This window comes from Lissotriton vulgaris, chromosome 11 (assembly GCF_964263255.1).
Source record: "Lissotriton vulgaris chromosome 11, aLisVul1.2, whole genome shotgun sequence".
Classification (NCBI taxonomy): Eukaryota; Metazoa; Chordata; class Amphibia; order Caudata; family Salamandridae; genus Lissotriton; species Lissotriton vulgaris.
Window position 1 is genome coordinate 553848859 of NC_141699.1, and position 19491 is coordinate 553868349.

At 47.3% G+C, this 19491-nt stretch overlaps 1 protein-coding gene across 2 annotated transcripts in view; it reads right to left on the reverse strand.

Annotated features, from left to right (window-relative positions):
* CCAR2 (cell cycle and apoptosis regulator 2) overlaps nt 1–19491 on the reverse strand; it is a 405097-nt gene that overhangs the window by 332603 nt on the left and 53003 nt on the right. For both annotated transcript variants that reach the window (XM_086943621.1, XM_086943620.1), the window contains exon 3: nt 1176–1267. In XM_086943621.1, the coding sequence (XP_086799747.1) occupies nt 1176–1267 (92 nt within the window). The remainder of the gene's footprint in view (nt 1–1175; nt 1268–19491) is intronic.

The following is a 19491-nucleotide window of genomic DNA, read 5'->3' on the forward strand; positions in this document are numbered from 1 at the left end:
CTAATCAGATGTACTATTGACTAATGCAATTTATTATTATTATATTAGTAGAAAAATTAAAGGAAGCTCACCATTAACCTAATCCTTAGAATGTAGGTTTCTAAATAGGAGGAGGTAAATGTAGAATATCCAGAGAACCAAGCTCCAGATGGAGAAGTGTACGAGACAAAGACCTCTGTGGTTGGGAGGAGGAAAATCTTTTGGGAGGATAGGAGATCACCATCAACAGAGAACACCAAGTTGCTGCATGTCCAAACAGAATAGCTACCTTTATTTTTCATCAGACTTCTTGTGCCAGAAGAGGCAGGTTTCACGGAAAGGGAATATTCACCACAGCACGGAAACATGAGAATGCAGATAAAAACATGGAGATTTGGCGAGAAGGGCCAGTAGTGGAGGTAGGAGAAGGGTCAGAATTTGCCGGAATGTTCCTCCACCAAAAAGAATGGGAGGACCGTACCACAGATCCTTCTTTCCAGCAAAGTACAAAGGAAAAGGGAGAGGTGGCTCCACTGCAACACCTTTCCTTACAATAAACCATTCTTTCCAGATGGAAGGTGCTTGAGTTCAACAGGAATTACAGAAGTACCATTATTGAGAAGGCAGGAGGGGGAGCATATTTCCTGTATACTAACGGGGAGAGTGATGCCCATTTAAGTACAGGATAAAAAGTAACCCCAAACTCAGAGTCTAAACGTTATGACATGGGACTCATAAGCAAGGCTACATTGACAAAACTCAGAACACAATTACAGGGGGGGTGGGCTGGGAGCGCGTCTAGGTCCAGCATACAAGCTCACTAACTGTACATGTATACACGTAGAACCTGAAAAGGAAACAGAAAAGGCAACAGGTCGGAGGGGTCTAAGCAAGCAAATTCGTGGTGGGCGGAAGGGGGGGTTTAATTGTTTAAAAATAAGAGCTCTCAAACACCCAAATGGGTGTCATGCTTCACCATCCAGAAGCTCCTAGTTGGGCCAGGGCTGCAATATGTTAATATATATCTATCAAACATTGTCTTTCACTTAAAATGAAAGATTGCCAACAAAACGACAAAGTTCCACACAGCTAATTAAACTGTGCACCTACCCCTTCCCCTGTGATCAGGAACCAACACACAGACTCATTAGCCAAACTGCAAGAAAAGTTCATCAAGAAGTAACAATCAGACATACCTGCATGTGCATTGTATTCTGAGACATGTCTTGGCCCATGGACGAATTCATATAGCTTGGTGGAGGCCCCAGAAGGGATGCAGGTTGATTTCCTTTAAAAAAATTAAAAAAAGGCACAGTTCAGGGTTAGGGCGAATTCCATATGTACATTCCTATACAAAGCAAAGATGCAGAATAAGTAGGGGATGAAAAGGATGGTATCAGAGGGCACAAGAACATCCTCTTACCTGTCATCCCACTCTTCCCTCACTATTGCAACAGGCTTTGCTTTTATGATTTAACATCTAGGTCCGATTGACAGGGTTGCTGTGTGTCCATTCAACACAAATACCTGGAAATGTTGGAATGGGTCACCAGGAGTCAGAAAGTCCCTAATTGGACACGCACCAAAGGAAGAGGAACATAGGTGGAGGACTGAGGATGATCACACTAATACTGGTGGAAAATACAGTGGCAACTGGTCCCAGAGTAGTAACCAGTTTACTCAAACGTGATCACAGATACAGTTTATATTAGCGTGCTAAGACCTGGAAAGCAGGAAGAAACACCAAGAAGAGCAAAGCATGCTTCTTCTGTGCACTCAGCTGAGCTAAGTGAACTGTTCCCTCCGCTTGCAACTTCTATTGCTTTTTAACCCTACATCAGCATGACTTACATGCAAGTCAGACCTGCCATTAAACCTTTGTTACAAGACATGAAGCTTCTGTGAATGACAAACAAGGCCTTACAAAGAAATTGACCTCAAATAAAAACTACAAAAAAAACACACAGCAGGCCTGAAATTATCAATCCATAAAAAACTTCTGAAGAGCAAGGACGCAAAAAAACACGACTAACATAAATTGAGAGCAAAAATCCCAACATCCTTTAGGCTATTAGAGCACATTCAACCCCGGGTCCCTAGGTGACTGACATATAGGAGAGATTTGAATCGCAGAAATACGGACCAATAACGCCCCCCCCCCCCCCCCCAACCCACACACAAAGCAGATTGCAATGAATTTAGTCAGTTCAGTCGTCGCTACTGCCGTGGGTTCCCAGTAAAATAGTCTTCAAACCAAACTTGCTATTGGCGCATCCAAACAAACAAAACAAGCATTGGAAATGCAATAGGTCTCGCATTAGAAAAGTTGGAGTTATTGGTATTGTAAATGACATATGTTATTTATTTGTTGGTTTTTAAAATTGCTAAATTGATGGCTTTGTCATTTACAATGCCAATAGTTATAACTTTTGCGAATGTGACACCTATAGCATTTGGAATGCAACATATTTTGTATTTACGTGACTTAGATGGCAGCTCTTGTCGTTAGGCCACATCTCTAGAGAGCAGGAGAGTGCAGCAGGGGAGAGAAGCACAGCAATGCAATAGGTCTTGCATTAGGAAAGTTTGAGCTATTGGTATTGTAAAGGACACATTTTTTATTTATGTGCTTGTTTTGAAAATAGCGAATTAATAGCTTTGTTATTTACAATGCCAATAGTTTTATCTTTTGCAAATGTGACACCTATTGTAACACAATATGTGTTGTGAGGGTGAGTGAGGGTGAGGGTGAGGGGTTGAGGGTGAGGTGTTGAGGGTGAGTGAGGGTGAGGTGTTGAGGGTGAGTGAGGCTGAGTGAGGGTGAGGGGTTGAGGGTGAGGTGTTGAGGGTGAGTGAGGCTGAGTGAGGGTGAGGGGTTGAGGGGGAGGGGTCGAGGGTGAGGGGTTGAGGGTGAGGGAGGGTGAGGGGTTGAGGGTGAGGGAGGGTGAGGGGTTGAGGGTGAGGGGGTTGAGTGAGGGTGAGGTGTTGAGGGTGAGTGAGGGGTTGAGAGTGAGTGAGGGTGAGTGAGGGTGAGGTGTTGAGGGTGAGTGAGGGTGAGTGAGGGTGAGGTGTTGAGGGTGAGTGAGGGTGAGGGTGAGGCTGAGGGGTTGAGGGTGAGTGAGGGTGAGTGAGGGGTTGAGGGTGAGGGGTTGAGGGTGAGGGGTTGAGGGTGAGGGGTTGAGGGTGAGGGGTTGAGGGTGAGGGGTTGAGGGTGAGAGAGGGTGAGGGTGAGTGAGGGTGAGTGAGGGTGAGGTGTTGAGGGTGAGAGAGGGTGAGGGTGAGTGAGGGTGAGTGAGGGTGAGTGAGGGTGAGTGAGGGTGAGTGATGGTGAGGGTGAGGGGTTGAGGGTGAGTGAGGGTGAGGGGTTGAGGGTGAGTGAGGGTGAGTTAGGGTGAGTTAGGGTGAGTGATTGAGGGTGAGGGGTTGAGGGTGAGTGAGGGTGAGGGTGAGTGAGGGTGAGGTGTTGAGGGTGAGTGAGGGTGAGTGAGGGTGAGGGGTTGAGGGTGAGTGAGGATGAGGGTGAGTGAGGATGAGGGGTTGAGGGTGGGTGAGGGTGAGTGAGGGTGAGTGAGGGTGAGGGTGAGTGAGGGTGAGTGAGGGTGAGTGAGGGTGAGTGAGGGTGAGTGAGGGTGAGGGTGAGGGTGAGGGTGAGTGAGGGTGAGTGAGGGTGAGGGTGATGTGAGTGAGGGTGAGTGAGGGTGAGGGTGAGTGAGGGTGAGGGTGAGTGAGGGTGAGGGTGAATGTGAGTGAGGGTGAGGATGAGGGGTTGAGGGTGAGTGAGGGTGAGGGGTTGAGGGTGAGTGAGGGTGAGGGGTTGAGGGTGAGTGAGGGTGAGTGAGGGTGAGGGTGAGTGAGGATGAGGGGTTGAGGGTGGGTGAGGGTGAGTGAGGTTGAGGGTGAGTGAGGGTGAGGGGAGTGAGGGGTGAGGATGAGGGGTTGAGGGTGAGTGAGGGTGAGGGGTTGAGGGTGAGGGGTTGAGGGTGAGTGAGGGTGAGGGTGAGTTAGGGTGAGGGGTTGAGGGTGGGTGAGGGTGAGTGAGGGTGAGGGTGAGGTGTTGAGGGTGAGTGAGGGTGAGTTAGAAGTGAGGGTGAGTGAGGGGTTGAGGGTGAGGTGTTGAGGGTGAGTGAGGGTGAGGCATTGAGGGTGAGTGAGGGTGAGGTGTTGAGGGTGAGTGAGGGTGAGGTGTTGAGGGTGAGTGAGGGTGAGTGAGGGTGAGTGAGGGTGAGTGAGGGTGAGTGATGGTGTGGGTGAGGGGTTGAGGGTGAGTGAGGGTGAGGGGGTTGAGGGTGAGTGAGGGTGAGGGTGAGGGTGACTGAGGGTGAGGGATTGAGGATGAGGGATTGAGGGTGAGGGGTTGAGGGTGAGTGAGGGTGAGGGTGAGTGAGGGTGAGGGTGAGGGGTTGAGGGTGAGTGAGGGTGAGGGGTTGAGGGTGAGTGAGGGTGAGGGTGAGTGAGGATGAGGGGTTGAGGGTGGGTGAGGGTGAGTGAGGTTGAGGGTGAGTGAGGGTGAGGGTGAGTGAGGGTGAGGGTGAGTGAGGGTGAGTGAGGGCGTGTGAGGGCGAGTGAGGGTGAGTGAGGGTGAGTGATGGTGTGGGTGAGGGGTTGAGGGTGAGGGGTTGAGGGTGAGTGAGGGTGAGGGTGAGTGAGGGTGAGGTATTGAGGGTGAGGGGTTGAGGTTGGGTGAGGGTGAGGGTGAGTGAGGGTGAGGTATTGGGGTTGAGGTTGAGTGAGGGTGAGTGAGGGTGAGGGGTTGAGGGTGAGTGAGGGTGAGGGGTTGAGGGTGAGTGAGGGTGAGGGTGAGTGAGGATGAGGGGTTGAGGGTGGGTGAGTGAGGTTGAGGGTGAGTGAGGGTGAGTGAGGGTGAGGGTGAGTGAGGGTGAGGGTGAGTGAGGGTGAGTGAGGGTGAGGGTGAGTGTGAGTGAGGGTAAGGGTGAGGGGTTGAGGGTGAGTGAGGGTGAGGGGTTGAGGGTGAGTGAGGGTGAGTGAGGGTGAGGGGTTGAGGGTGAGTGAGGGTGAGGGTGAGTTAGGGTGAGGGGTTGAGGGTGGGTGAGGGTGAGGGAGGGTGAGGGGTTGAGGGTGAGTGAGGATGAGTGAGAGTGAGGGTGAGTGAGGGGTTGAGGGTGAGTGAGGTTGAGGGTGAGTGAGGGTGAGGGGTTGAGGGTGAGTGAGGGTGAGGGGTTGAGGGTGAGTGAGGGTGAGGGTGAGTGAGGGTGAGGGTGAGTGAGGGTGAGGGTGAGTGAGGGTGAGGGTGAGTGAGGGTGAGTGGTTGAGGGTGAGTGAGGGTGAGGGTGAGTGAGGGTGAGGGTGAGTGCGGGTGAGTGAGGGTGAGGGTGAGTGAGGGTGAGGGTGAGGTGTTGAGGGTGAGTGAGGGTGAGGGGTTGAGGGTGAGTGAGGGTGAGTGGTTGAGGGTGAGTGAGGGTGAGTGAGGGTATGTATGTATGTATGTATGTATGTTGAGTTTGAGGGTGAGTGAGGGTGAGGTGTTGAGGGTGAGTGAGGGTGAGGGGTTGAGGGTGAGTGAGGGTGAGGGGTTGAGGGTGAGTGAGGGTGAGTGAGGGTGAGGGTGAGTGAGGGTGAGGGGTTGAGGGTGAGGGGTTGAGGGTGAGTGAGGGTGAGTGAGGGTGAGTGAGGGTGAGGGGTTGACGGTGAGTGAGGGTGAGGTGTTGAGGGTGAGTGAGGGTGAGTGAGGGTAAGGTGTTGAGGGTGAGTGAGGGTGGGTGAGGGTGAGTGAGGGTGAGGGGTTGAGGGTGAGTGAGGGTGAGTGAGGGTGAGGGGTTGAGGGTGAGTGAGGGGCTGAGGGTGAGTGAGGGTGAGGGGTTGAGGGTGAGTGAGGGTGAGGGGTTGAGGGTGAGTGAGGGTGAGGGGTTGAGGGTGATAGAGGATGAGTGAGAGTGAGGGTGAGTGAGGGGTTAAGGGTGAGGGGTGAGTGAGGGTGAGGGGTTGAGGGTGAGTGAGGGTGAGGTGTTGAGGGTGAGTGAGGGTGAGGGTGGGTGACCGTGAGGGTGAGCGTGAGGGTGAGTGAGGTGTTGAGGGTGAGGGGTTGAGGGTGAGTGAGGGTGAGGGGTTGAGGGTGAGTGAGGGTGAGGGGTTGAGGGTGAGTGAGGGTGAGGGGTTGAGGGTGAGTGAGGGTGAGGGGTTGAGGGTGAGGTGTTGAGGGTGAGTGAGGGTGGGTGAGGGTGGGTGAGCGTGAGGGAGGGGTTGAGGGTGAGGTGTTGAGGGTGAGTGAGGGTGTGGGTGAGGGGTTGAGGGTGAGTGAGGGTGAGGGGTTGAGGGTGAGTGAGGGTGTGACCATATCCATTCCAGACACTGATAATTAATTGGCGACAAAAGTTATTATTTGACGTGGCATATCTTAATTGCTAGGTTTTTTAATTACTAGTTGATGTTTAATTTTTGTAATCATTTTAAGTATGCACCTCTTAAAAAATAAATAAATATATTGCTTGTTATGTATTTCCATTTGTAGACCTAGAATAGTTATGGTGCATTGTATGTAGCTTTAAAAAATAAAAATGTAGACTGCTCAATGTATTTCCGTGAATAGATGCAGGTTGCCTCTTTCTGTCAAATAATATCCCTTGTTCAACTTACTATAGTGGCGCGGCATACTATGAAGCAGAGGAGGACTGACTGTCAGAGCCTTGCTCTTTCCTCTCTTGCCAACAGGGCTACTCCAGAATAAGACCACGAAAACCATAATTTGTGAAACATGGCCTTTTGACTCGCAGCCCGGTCAGTGGAGGGGCTCCGCTTTCTGATCCGTAGAGGCTGATGCGCAGTCACTTTCTTGAAGAGGAAATGGGGAATAAAAACTTTACTTTTGCAGTGATGTCGATGAACCTGGCTTGATGTCACACTGCTGCATTGTGCTGATTTTCTAAGTAAAAACATGCATAGTGAGGAGCACTAATACGGGTTTGAGATGGTGGAAGAGCTGCTTATCTCTTATGGAGATAGATTATCTGGGGGGAGGAAGGGCTCCTAATGGGAAGTGTAGATGGGGAGAAATTGAGAAAAAAGCTGAGCAGGGAGGGTGTTATTGCGGCTATCTGTTTGCCCGAGGGGAGGAGAAATGCAGGCCTGAGGCAGTGCACACCCTGAGAAGCTTGTGGGAGGGGGGCTGGGCTGCCTTTGATCTGGTAATGTGAGGCAGGCAGGCAGGCGGCTGGTGGCATTGTGCACGCGCTTTTTAGGGCTTGCGCTTGCGCAATGACCTAAAAAGCACATGCACTTGAAGAAATCGCCAGTGGAATCGCCAGTGGTGGTTCAAAACTGGATAAGCCGTAATAGAGCTTCGCCAGCGATGCGCAGAAGCGCATCAGCAGGCGAGCCCTAAAGAAATGCAGGCCTGAGGCAGTGCACACCCTGAGAAGCTTGTGGGAGGGGGGCTGGGCTGCCTTTGATCTGGTAATGTGAGGCAGGCAGGCAGGCGGCTGGTGGCATTGTGCACGCGCTTTTTAGGGCTTGCGCTTGCGCAATGACCTAAAAAGCACATGCACTTGAAGAAATCGCCAGTGGAATCGCCAGTGGTGGTTCAAAACTGGATAAGCCGTAATAGAGCTTCGCCAGCGATGCGCAGAAGCGCATCAGCAGGCGAGCCCTAAAAAGGGGGTGGGAGGGGAGGTCTCTTCCTGCAAAAAATGCCTAAGTAATGAAAACCCTGCATGCTTTAAGGCAGAAGGCCTGGACACGGGTGCGGATGCCACAGAGCCAGGGCGCCAATTCCAAAACATGCTACATCAACTTTGGGAGTCATTGCATTTATCTTTTAATATTGCAAAAGTGGGTGTGCCAGATTAAATAAATTAACTGCTTGAAACGATGGATAATCGGAATATTAACACTATATTTTTTGATCTGGAAATTTCAGATTGGGCCCTTTGGTTACTGATCACCTGGCCAGAGTCTCCAAACAGTAACCAACAGCTTTGTTCTGATCAACTGCAAGGTATTGCGGGCTGCCTTCAACAAAACATGGTGTTGGAAGAAGCTGTCATGCTTGAAGTCTTCTCTCTATAACCCAGAAAAAGTCCAACTGTTCAGTGTAGTATCAAAAGATTAAGTGGTACTCTGAAATCCACGGCTGTTTGAAAGAAAAATGCCAAGTCAAACATTAACAGACACCTGAACCCATGGGAACAGTTCGAATGTGGCATCCACAAGCATACAGAAACCTTTTAATGATTGAAAAAAGTCAACAATAAAGGGCAAGGAGCACAATGAAATTTCAAAATTCTTCACAATTTCCTAACCTTTAAAGAAGGAATGAAGGCAATCATTATGGATGAGCTTCTAAATTGCAACTGAAAGTGGTCAAAATTAACAGTTTCACTTCCTATACTTTACCATCCACAAGAAGCAAGAAAGAAATTAGCAGATGAAAACTAACGATGACGACTCCACAGAACCAATCACATACCAGTAGCTGGTAATTTATCCATTGATCATCAGAGCGAGTCCTCTGTCTGTATCGCAGTATAGCACTAGATATATCTAAATTGCCTTAAAACTGTTTGGCCTGACAACGATATGGAACAGGTTAGATAGGCAGTTTCTTTTCCTTATGACAATCTGGCAGCTTCACCGTTCTGCAGACCTCAAACTTGATGCACTTTGCCGTCAATGAGATTTAAGACGAAACACCTATTCCATAACATCTGCTTTACTCACTGCTAAGATAGGATTATAGCTTGGCTTGTCAATGGGTTGTGAAACTGCCATTCCTGGCAATGCCTTTTCCGTCACCCAGATAAACATATCCATAGGAATCCTTGTCGATGGTTACAAGAGTTCAGAAATGGGATTCACTACTTATACGGGGCTTGCACTGAGATGTGTCTGATTAATAGGACCACTCTAAATGGCAAAACTTTGTAAGCTAGTTCAAACCATCCAAACAATTACCCTGATATCAGGGAAAGATAACTTGGAAGATGGAACCAAATGAGCTTAAAAGCGTGTGTGCCTTCTAACGAGGATGGCTCACTTGTCTCAGGATAGTTTATTATGTTCCGAACAGAATCATTAAGACCTTTAGTAAAGAGGTGAGTGAAAATGCCTGAGAGCAGAATGCTGCAGGACAGATATATAGTAATAAATGTTGCAAATTATACCTAAAGGTGGCGTAGGCCAGTTCAGAAATGTTTGCTTAGGCATTTTTAATCTCAGAGAACCGCTTAGAAAGGCGATAGAGATGCCCGATTCAGAGAAGGTCTCATGAGAGAATGCAAACCCTGAAATTTTGACAGGCTGAACAAAAATGCAATTTAGCTTTTATGCAACTCACAGCACTCTTCTTACTCTTTTGGGGAGCAGTGGTCACAGACAATGGTAAATGAATCGGAGACTTTACCACCTTTCACACAGCTCAAGCTTCAAAGTTTTATTGGCATAACATGTTTAGGAACACAAAACATTAACTAGAAATAACAAGCATTTACAATGCAATGGTCTCAGCAATATTATAGGTAGAGCTATTGGCATTGCTCATTATTTTTTTTGTATCCCTAAATAAATGACATTGTCATTTATATTGGCAATAGCTTAATTGCTTGCATATGCGAGACCTATTGCATTAGCAGAGAGAGAGTGAGGTAGTGAGAGAGAGTGAGGTAGTGAGGGAGAGGGGTGTTCTGAGGTAGTGAGATAGAAACAGAGAGTGAGGTTGTGATGTAGTGAGATAGAGAGAGTGAGGTAGTGAAAGAGAGTGAAAGTGAGTTAGTGAGATAGAAAGAGAGAGAGTGAGGTAGTGAGATAGAGCGAGAGTGAGGTAGTGAGTTAGAGAGAGAGTGAAGTTGTGAGGTAGTGAGATAGAGGGTGATTGTGTGCTTTGCAAAAAATGTCTTAAAAGAAATCCACCATCATTCGCACGCAAAAGGAGCAGAAAAAGATTTTTTTGTTAATAAAACAAATGGTAGTCACAAATAGAAATCCACAGACTGCTCAGCGAGTAGAAAAGCTTTTTTTGTGCAAAGCTTCTCTCTTTATAGGTTTTTTCCTCGCTGTGCTGCTGGTTTGCTTGGGCGTCGTCTGGCTGCTCCGCCTGACGGAATTGTCAGGTTATCTTTTATTCACGGAGGATGAAGGAGAGAAAACACACCAGCTGTTTAAATCAAGCCAGGCAGGGGGGTCGGGCCTGCCTTTCTCACAGGCAGCGGGAATGCCAGGAATTAGAGACATCAAAAACATGCAACAGAAGGAATGAGAAAGTAAATGAGGGAAAACAGTGAAAATGGAGAAAAAAAAAAAAAGAACGAGCACGAGTGAGATATTAAGGCACAAGTGTATGGGGGTGAATAAAAAAAGCATGAGGTTGAATCGAGACTATGTAGTCTGCCTTCTTCGTAGTCGGCCCCTCTGATATTCGTAGCTCTGGCCGTGGCCTTCTGAGTCAAACTTAGAGCTCTGGCACTGATTGTTTTACAAATCAGGCACGGAGATGCAGCAAAACATCAACATGGGGAGACACCTTCTTTGTGAGACCAAGACACGGGAGAAACAAACACGGAGAAACGAATAACACAGGGAGACGCTGACATGGGGATACACTGACAAGACAGATAACGCTCTGGGGAACCTCAGGAAAGACCCAGTACAACACTAGCAGACATAGTGAGACTCAAAACAGCACTGGGGATACTTCGAGAGGACATGGGGGCGTCATGAGATGAAAGCACTGGAGAGAAACACAGGATGTCACCAAGTACCCGATTACGTGCCAGGTGTAGCAGTATTTCTGGGTGAAATACACACCACCCGATCACGATAGGCCTTGAGCTTCTACATCCAGATGTTCCAGGTGAAGGGACACCGGACATATTTTACTGGTTCGAAAATCCCTCTTGTAAAATGACGTGGATTTGGATGCACGCGGAGCCAGGCCTGGATGCCGGGTCCCGTCTGACCCCTTCCTATAACTTGACGAGGGAGCATGGAATGCCCCCCTGCCCGCCACTGCCTGCTGTGCCCGTGGACAACGTCCGCATCGCCCACCCTGCACCACATCCACCGCTCCCAGTTACCACCTGTAACAAGGGAGTGGTAAACATGAGCAGTAATACTCATGGGATTAGGGATTGCCTGACACAATTTCACCTGGAAAATCATGGTCCGCACTGTTAATTCTCAATCCACGGGGATTCACTTGTAATTAGCGCTGGGTTACCGGACAGCGCTGGTGAGGTGTTACCACACAGTACCGGTGTTTACAGGAAACTAGTTTGCACTCTAGGGTCATTTTTATCCTCATGTTATCAGGTCAAATGTAGACATGGACACTGGGAAACTAAAGGGACCAGGGATACTGGAAGACTGGGACGAGGCAAACACAGACCAAGGGAGATATATACGAAGGGACACATGGGGGACACCGAGCATGCAGTGAGACACGGGCTCGGGAGGACACTGAAGAGACGTGGAATACAGAGGAGACTAAGACATGGGGTGCCATGGACACTAGGAGAGACTGCAAATCAAAAGTCCGCCCGAGCACACTGTGTGCTCGGGGCAGACTTGATTTTTTTTGTTACCCTCTTGAAGAGATTGCACAGGTAACCAATAGTTCTTCCCCTAAGAGCACTGATAATAATAAGGATAATTTAGTTACTTTTACCCAGAATTAGAGTAGAGCGCCTCGTACTATACCTGGTTACCTAGAGTTAGACTTTGCTTAGGTGAGACTGCAAGGCTGGGGCGACGCGGCCACTGGGAGACATGCACTAGAAGACACTCACACTGGGATACAGGGAAAGGCACTGGAAGAGCTCACAAAAACCATACGCCACAGCCCAAAAGCACAGCTTAACCGAATATAAAGTCTTTGTAACTGTATTTATATAGCGCTTACTACCCCGACGAGGCGTTGAAATGTAGGTGTACGCCGTAACAGCATAGCATAACATAGCACTGCACAATAAGCTGTCAGAGAAGCCCATAGCCTTAGGCGACTCTCAAAACATCTAAATACCTGTAGCAAGCAATAGCATATCTCCGTTCTTCCAGCCTGCTGCTAGCCAACATCCCCCAAATTAAAAAGTCTAGATCTGGGGGTAAGGCTCTCTCCAGCCTTGGACCTGCCCTCTGGAAAAACATGCACCTCCACCTGAGAAACATTGAAACTAAACCTCTGTTCCGGAAAAAAACTGAAACGTTGTCTCTATCCTTGCCCGTAACCCTTCTTCCCCGCTGCTACCCTTCAGCTTTTAGCGCCCGGACACTCCTTGGAGTAATAGAGCGCTCTATAAATACCCCACATAGACATATAACGTAACACAGAATGTCATAGATGCAAAATGTAGTATGACAATTCACGACAAACCTATTAGAGGTGATGCAAAAATATCATAGCGCAGCATAAAATCGACATAAGTAACAAACTGCTTTTCTTTAATCTCCTGTTAAAAAGGTTGCCAGCGCCTCGTATCCTCGTAACGATGGCAGAGGCGCTGTAAGTTGATCTCCATGCTAGATATTACAAAGCCATTGAAAAGTGAGCACATTATCCTTCCAGCAAAGGGTAGAATAGAGCCATCAGAAAGATGCGGGGTCAGTTCCTTCTCAGCTACCTTGGAAACCCTCCCGCGATCTCACGTGTTTCCAGAAACAGCCAAGGTATTAAAACATTGATGTGAGGTATTGATTTTCTACAGCTCAGACCCGGGGGTATCTTCACACCCGGAGTCCCCCGGGGGTACAGCAGTGTAAGTGAGAGCCTTTGGGGCACGCTCCTGTTGTGGACGGGTAGTATTTAAACAAAAAACAAGGGCAGAAGAGAAGGACATCTCTAGGTATAAAACACATTGCCCCCATAGCTCAGTATTGTAGAGTCACGCGCATATGAATGTCCTGCACATACTGGTCAGAAGAATATTTTCAGCCAACGAAAATTAAAGTAAATGAATTTTGGCAAGCCGAATATGACAATGAAATAATCATTAATACAATACTTTAAACACATCACAATACGATACATTTACCAAGTTCAAGTCCTTTCCTCTGTTTTTAATTTGAATTCTGGAGTCTGTCACACATGGAATACTTCTATGCACTGTCTTGATTTGGCTTTTAAAGACAGTTACAGAGGCATAGATCTGGGCTGGCATCAGGCTTACCTGGCTAGCGCCTTGTTTGGGGGCCGGTGAGCGCCTCTCGCGCTGCTCGCCTTCCCTGCTGCTGGTTCCCCCTCATGCTGCGGCCAGCGACGGCTCCGTTCCCTCCCCAGACTCGGTGGTGGACGAAAGCCGCACTGCCGGCGCCTCAGGCAGCTGCCTCTAGGGGAGGGACGGGGCTGAGGCACGTGCGAGTGAGGCGGTGGGCTGCGAGAGGGAGCGGGAGAGCGAGAGACAGGCAGAGAGCGACAGGAGCGCGGAGAGAAGGCAGTAAGACCGGTCAGGAAGGAAACAGATCTGTGAGGCAGAGGGGGCTAGGAGGTGAGACGTAGACTGAGACCCGGAGAAAGAAAAGGAACGGGGGGAAAGTGGCCGAGGAGGAGGCTCGGAGTTTCTCGGATACAAGAGGCACACTTCAGTCTTCTGGCAGGCGGCGGCGGGGATGCAAGGGCCAGACGCGATCGGACAACAATGGCGGCCTCAAGCTTCCGAAATTTTTCGGATTGGGGCGTCCGAAATCCGAAAAAGACGGGGCTAAATTGGAGGGACGGCTCTCTCCTCCAACAGGTTTAAACTGCCACACTAACTAACAATAAATCTCCGGACTTCCGGTCTGGGCTTAGGGCCAAGCCTACAGTCCCTCGACCTAAAAAGGCATATATTACTGAGTTTTAGAAACTATGTAAACATCGGGACATACCCATGGCCTGATACACAGCAATTTTCTGAAAAGAGGCGTTTTAAGAAAATATATCCTCTCCGCTGTATGTTTATCGAAACAAATAAAATGTGCAAAACATATTGCCCCCTCACTACACAACGACAAGAAGTCTGCAACTTGTATGGGATTCACACCCATGCATTTTTATAACATTTTAAGGTTAACATTTCCAGTTTAAATTTTAATAACTGTCTTTTTGATAATCTTGTAACAATAGTGGTCTACCTTTCAGGTTCAGGGTGACCGCAAATAAGTGTATTTGCGTTCATCTTCATTAGAACATATTCCCCCTTAACTTGTCTTTGCATTACCAAAGTAGTGAAAGGCATATTTAAATTTACACAATCAAATTTGTGTAGGAATATTATGTGGTGTGGTTTTGAGACTTCACCCTGTAATAATGGCAGCATCTTTATCAGGTCCATTCAGGTTTCTTTAACAGAAAAAATACCTCCATTCCTGCAGGAGAAGCAGGTGGTCCTCCGAACAATAACCCTGGCAAGGAGGGTAATTTGGGGGAAATTCCAGAAAGGGAAGAGCATACCCATTCCCCACGAGATTAAGAACCCAAAGATCTGATGTAATCAATTCCCAATCTCGTAGGAAATGGGTAAGCCGACCCCCCACTGGGCCCACATGATCCGGAATGGCGGATCTAGGGCTGCTTTGCTTCGTTGGCAGGGGGCTGGGAAGGGGAAGAGGAGGAGGAGGCGGCGACTTGACGAGCTCTCTGCCTGCCCCTGTACGCCTTGTACAGTGTGTTTTGCTGCGGCTGCTGCCGAGTTGACTTGTAGGAACGAAAAGAAGATCTGCCAATCCCTCTAAAACGTTTCCCAAAGGTGCCCCTGGTCTGAAGGCCCAATGACTTAGCCGTCGCCCTGCTGTCTTTAAAACGTTCTAAAGCAGCGTCTGCCTTTTTGCCAAATAAACCAGATCCGTCGAATGGTAGATCCAATAATGCAGACTGGACATCTGTTGAAAACTCAGACGATTTTAGCCATGCAACTCTCCTCGTAGCCACCGAAGAGCCCATGACCCTCGCCACAGAATCTGCAGTGTCCAAACCACTCTGGATCACCTGTCTAGCTGCAGCCGAGTGTCCGAGATTACCTCCTGGAAGTCTTTTCTATCATCCTACGGTATCTTTGGCACCAACTGTTTTACATTATCCATCAGGGTGTGGATATAACGCCCCATCAGGCAGGTCGCGTTTGTGGACCTTTTTAGCAGCCTGATCCAGTTTCCTCGACTCCTTTTCTGCAGGAACCTGCGGAAAAGCGCTCGTTGATCTCTTGGAACAGGCCGCCTGCACCACCAAACTCTCAGGCAGAGGGTGAGTGGACAAAAATTCCGGGTCATCAGGAGCAACTCTATATCTCCTGGCAACAGCACTAAATACTGCAGGAGCTGACAACGGTTTCTTCCAAACTTCTAAAATTGTCTCTGCTAGGGCATCATTAAATGGCAGCATTGGTTCAATCACTGAAGATGGTGAGTGAAAGACCTCTGTGAGAAGGTTAGGCTTAAACTCAGCAGTAGGCAGAGTAATGTTCAATAAGTTTGCCGCCTTCCTTATCACGACATGGTAAGGAGCCACATCTTTAGAGGGTGCATCCGACACTGAGGCTAAATCCCACTCAGGGGACAGTTCAAGGCCACTAGCCACCGTCAGGTCATCAAATGGGTCCTCAGACTCCTGCAGCTCACCCTCCTCCAAATTTTCCTAACGAAACCTCTCTTCCTCCATAAGCCTCTGGGTTTCACGCCTCGATCTGTGCTTCAGATACGATGCCGACGGATCCACTGTCGACTCAGTCAGAGCTGTTGCCGATCCAGACGAGGAAAGTTCACACAAGGTCGTTCAGGGTTCGGTATCGGAGTTGATGGATTCGGCGTCGATTGATTCGGCGTCGACGGCTTCTGCGTCGATGGCTTCAGAGTCGAAGGCCTCACCGGCGGCGGAAAATGCCAATGCGGCGCTGGAGCCAGCATAAAGGGCGCAGGAGCATTGGTCTGGGGAACACCCAGACTAAACGCCATCGGACCCGTGGGACCAGCATGAGCCCAGTGGGGTACATAGCCCTGGAGTATATCCCAAACATTGCATTCAGGAATTGCGTCAGATCCTGACCTGGAGCAGGGAAGGCTGGGTACGAACCCTGGGGCTGCTCTTGAGGGCGTGGAGTCGATACAACGTCGACCTCCTCTTCGGGCTGGTGCACTGGAGTCGACGGACACTCTGGCAACGGAGCCTCTCCCTCACCAACACCTCCTCCTCACCTTCATCCTCCCGACCTGAAGGATGGGACGGAACCGGAGATGAATTTGTTATCTGCCTCGGTGAACCTGGCGAATTCGTATGCGACACTTCATCCTCGGCGTCCTGCTCTTCCGAAGCCGAAGACACCACTACCTTCTCAACCATCTTCACCTGTGACTTCGGCTTTGAACCAGAGTCCTTCCTCGAGTGATGTCGGGGGGGATTCATGGGACCTCTTCTTATGCTTCTTTTTTGAAGATCGCGAAGCATGGGCCGAGGACGAGCGCGACCTCGAACGAGACCTTGACCTCGAACGCAGAGTTCGCGACCTCGAACTTTTCTTCTCTTTTCTTCCTTTCAGTTTCGCCACGAGAAGCTTGGTTTCTCTCTCCCGGAGGGCCTTAGGTGTCATCTTCTTACAAGACTGCCAGTCTTCGACGTCATGGTCGGAGCTTAGACACCATACGCAGCAATCATGAGGATCAGTAATGGACATGGTTTTACCACATTCCCCACAAGCTTTAAAACCGGTCTTCTTCGAAGACATGTCGAGAGAGAAGACAATGAAGCACAATTATAACAAAGTAACAAGGTTACTGCAATAGCTACGGACGATCTCTAGAAAACTGTTAGCGTCGACGACGCGGAAAAAAGGGAACTGATGTCATCACGCCGGCGTGGGCCTAATATGGTGTCGGTGACGTCAGCGGAGTCGCGCGTGATGCCGTGCCTCTATGACGTCGCCCACGTCGGCGTGAAGCTAGGAAAGAATTTCCGAATGTTGCTGACGCAAGGGGATATTCACAAGGTGAGGAATTCACTGGCAGATGTATCTATCAAATGGTCGTTTGAGAATTCTTTGCCTAGGTATGTAATCGTACCCGTCTGCCACAGCAACCACGAGTCCCCAAAACCTTTCTACTAGCGCATAAATTAAGTAATTTTACTCCTGTTTTGTCCTTGTTAATGGTGTAGCCATATACTTTTGCGTAGTCGTGAATAGATGTCATGAGAGCCGGGATAGTGATGGCAGCTTCCTTGGAGACGACCAATAAATCATCTGCATAGGCAGCGACCTTGAAAGTAGTTTTGCCGAAATCTATGTCACGGATACTCTGGTTTACTCTTAGATATTGGCGGAATGGTTAGATTGCTAAAAGGAAAAGCAATGGAGACAGGGGGCAGTCTTGCCTGGTCACTTGTTTTAACAGAAAAGAAGAGAGAGCTCCTCCTGCTCTAACTCTAGCCTTTGGGCTATGGTATAATGCCATGATCATCCATATCAAGTTTACTCCCAGATTACATTTCCTGAGTGTGGCGTGTAAGAATGTCCAATCTACTTTATCAAACTTTTTTTCAGCGTCAAGCGTTATGGCAACAGTTGTGGAGCTAAGTAATCAATTGCGTGGCAGAAAATTCTAGTATTAACGCTAGAGAGTCTTTGGGATGTATGTATAAACTTGGCAATGAGTTCTTGTATTCAGTTAGATAAACTAATGACATATTTTACAGTCCAAGTTAATCAGAGAAATTGGTCTATAGTTCTTGGTTAGGAGAAAGTATTACCTTCTTTTGGGATGACCTTAAATATTGCTTCAGCTGATATACCAGTTATTTGTCCAGAAGAAGCGAAGTGGTAGTATAAGAGTAGAAATTACTTTCTTAGGTATTCACTGAACGTCTTATAGAAGGATGCAATATACCCATCCGGGCCAGGTGCTTTGCCAGTTTTGAGTTTCTTAATGGCGGCTTCAAATTCTTCCAATTTGACTGAGTCGTTAATAGAGTCCCTTTCTTGGTAGCTTAAGGAATTAAGTGATACCCCATTGAGATATTTCTGAATGTTCTGTGATGGATCACACCAGAATTGGAGCCATACATGTTTTGGTAAAATTCTTTAAATGTATCGGGTTTTTATCAATGTTCCCTCTAATTTTGTTCCTCTGTGTGTGGCAATGAAGGGTCTCTGTGCACTGCTGCCAAGGCTTTGTGCATCAGTTTATCATGCAAGCGAGTAATTTTCTCAGATACATGGCATTCAAAAAGGGCAAGGAGCCCCGCGAGTATAAAATTGTAGTGCATGAGTTAAATTGTTTAAGGGGGGAGGACAAGTCTATGAAGATGATGATTTATATACTAAACATACAGAATTACACTTATTCTGTTGATTTGAAATTGTTCAAGAAGAACCTATGTCTCCATTCAAAACAGTTCTGTGTTGTTATGCTGAACATTCTGGACACAGTAAAAAGAAACCTGATATATATATATATATATATATATATATACACATACATACATACACACACACACACACACACACACACACACACACAATACGCTGTCTCAGCACTTGCTTTCGGCGAACCAAGTACGCGAATCCCAATTTCTGGCACAGGTATTTATTTTTGGAGCTGCAAAATCTGATCCGTTTCGGGCGGTTGCCCTTCACAGATTGTCAGTTCTTAGCCCTCCATTTTTTAAATATGCTTTTCAAACACCACATGTGATCATCGACATGGAAAACATACTGTGCAAAAATTTATACTTTTTTACATTTTCTCAGCCAGTAGTCTTTCTTCTAGTCAATCAAATATCGGCCGACATTTGGAAAAAACATGATTTTTGCTAAATTAATTTTTTAATTAATTAATTTACAAATAAGCTTTATAATTAAACTGCATGAATGCAACTTGCATTGGGGCATCACAAATAACAACCAACAATTTATATATCCAATTATCATGAGTTTTATGTGCTTGAATTATATTAATTTAATTCACAGTGTCATGTCCTAAATTCAGATAAAAACCACTCCATGTTTTAGGTAATAGCCTACATTCAAGGAAAATGTGCAAATATATCGCAATTATTTGTGCAAACAACGCAATAAATATGTGCAAAATTCATGCATACTTTATATATCATCTTTATATGTGCAAAATACGCAATTAATGTATTTTTGTGCAAATTATTGCTTTTGCTATGTACAATGCAAAATCGCAAAATTTGTTGACCATTATCAGTTCAGTTCAAAAGTCTTTATTTCGAATGTCAATTCATAAAAGACAATACATAGAAAAACACCTATATTTTGTAAAACCATAGTAGTGATCATCATCTAAAAGTTTACCTCAGTTTAAAAAGATATTAAACAATTTGATAGACAGTTTAATAAAGACTTCTAGTTATAATAACAATCAGCTTTATAAAATGTGTAAAAAAAACAGGCATTAAGAGACGTTGGGGTTTCTAGTTCGAATAATCCAGGCCCAGCCTAGATACTTGGCCACACCAACCACCACCATCTCTGATGTGTTCGAGCGAAATATCCTCATGGCTTCTAAGAACCCTTTGATTTCAAGATTATTATATATGGGTTTAAGTCATTTCAGCCGCGGAACACGGTAGGCTGGGCATGCAAA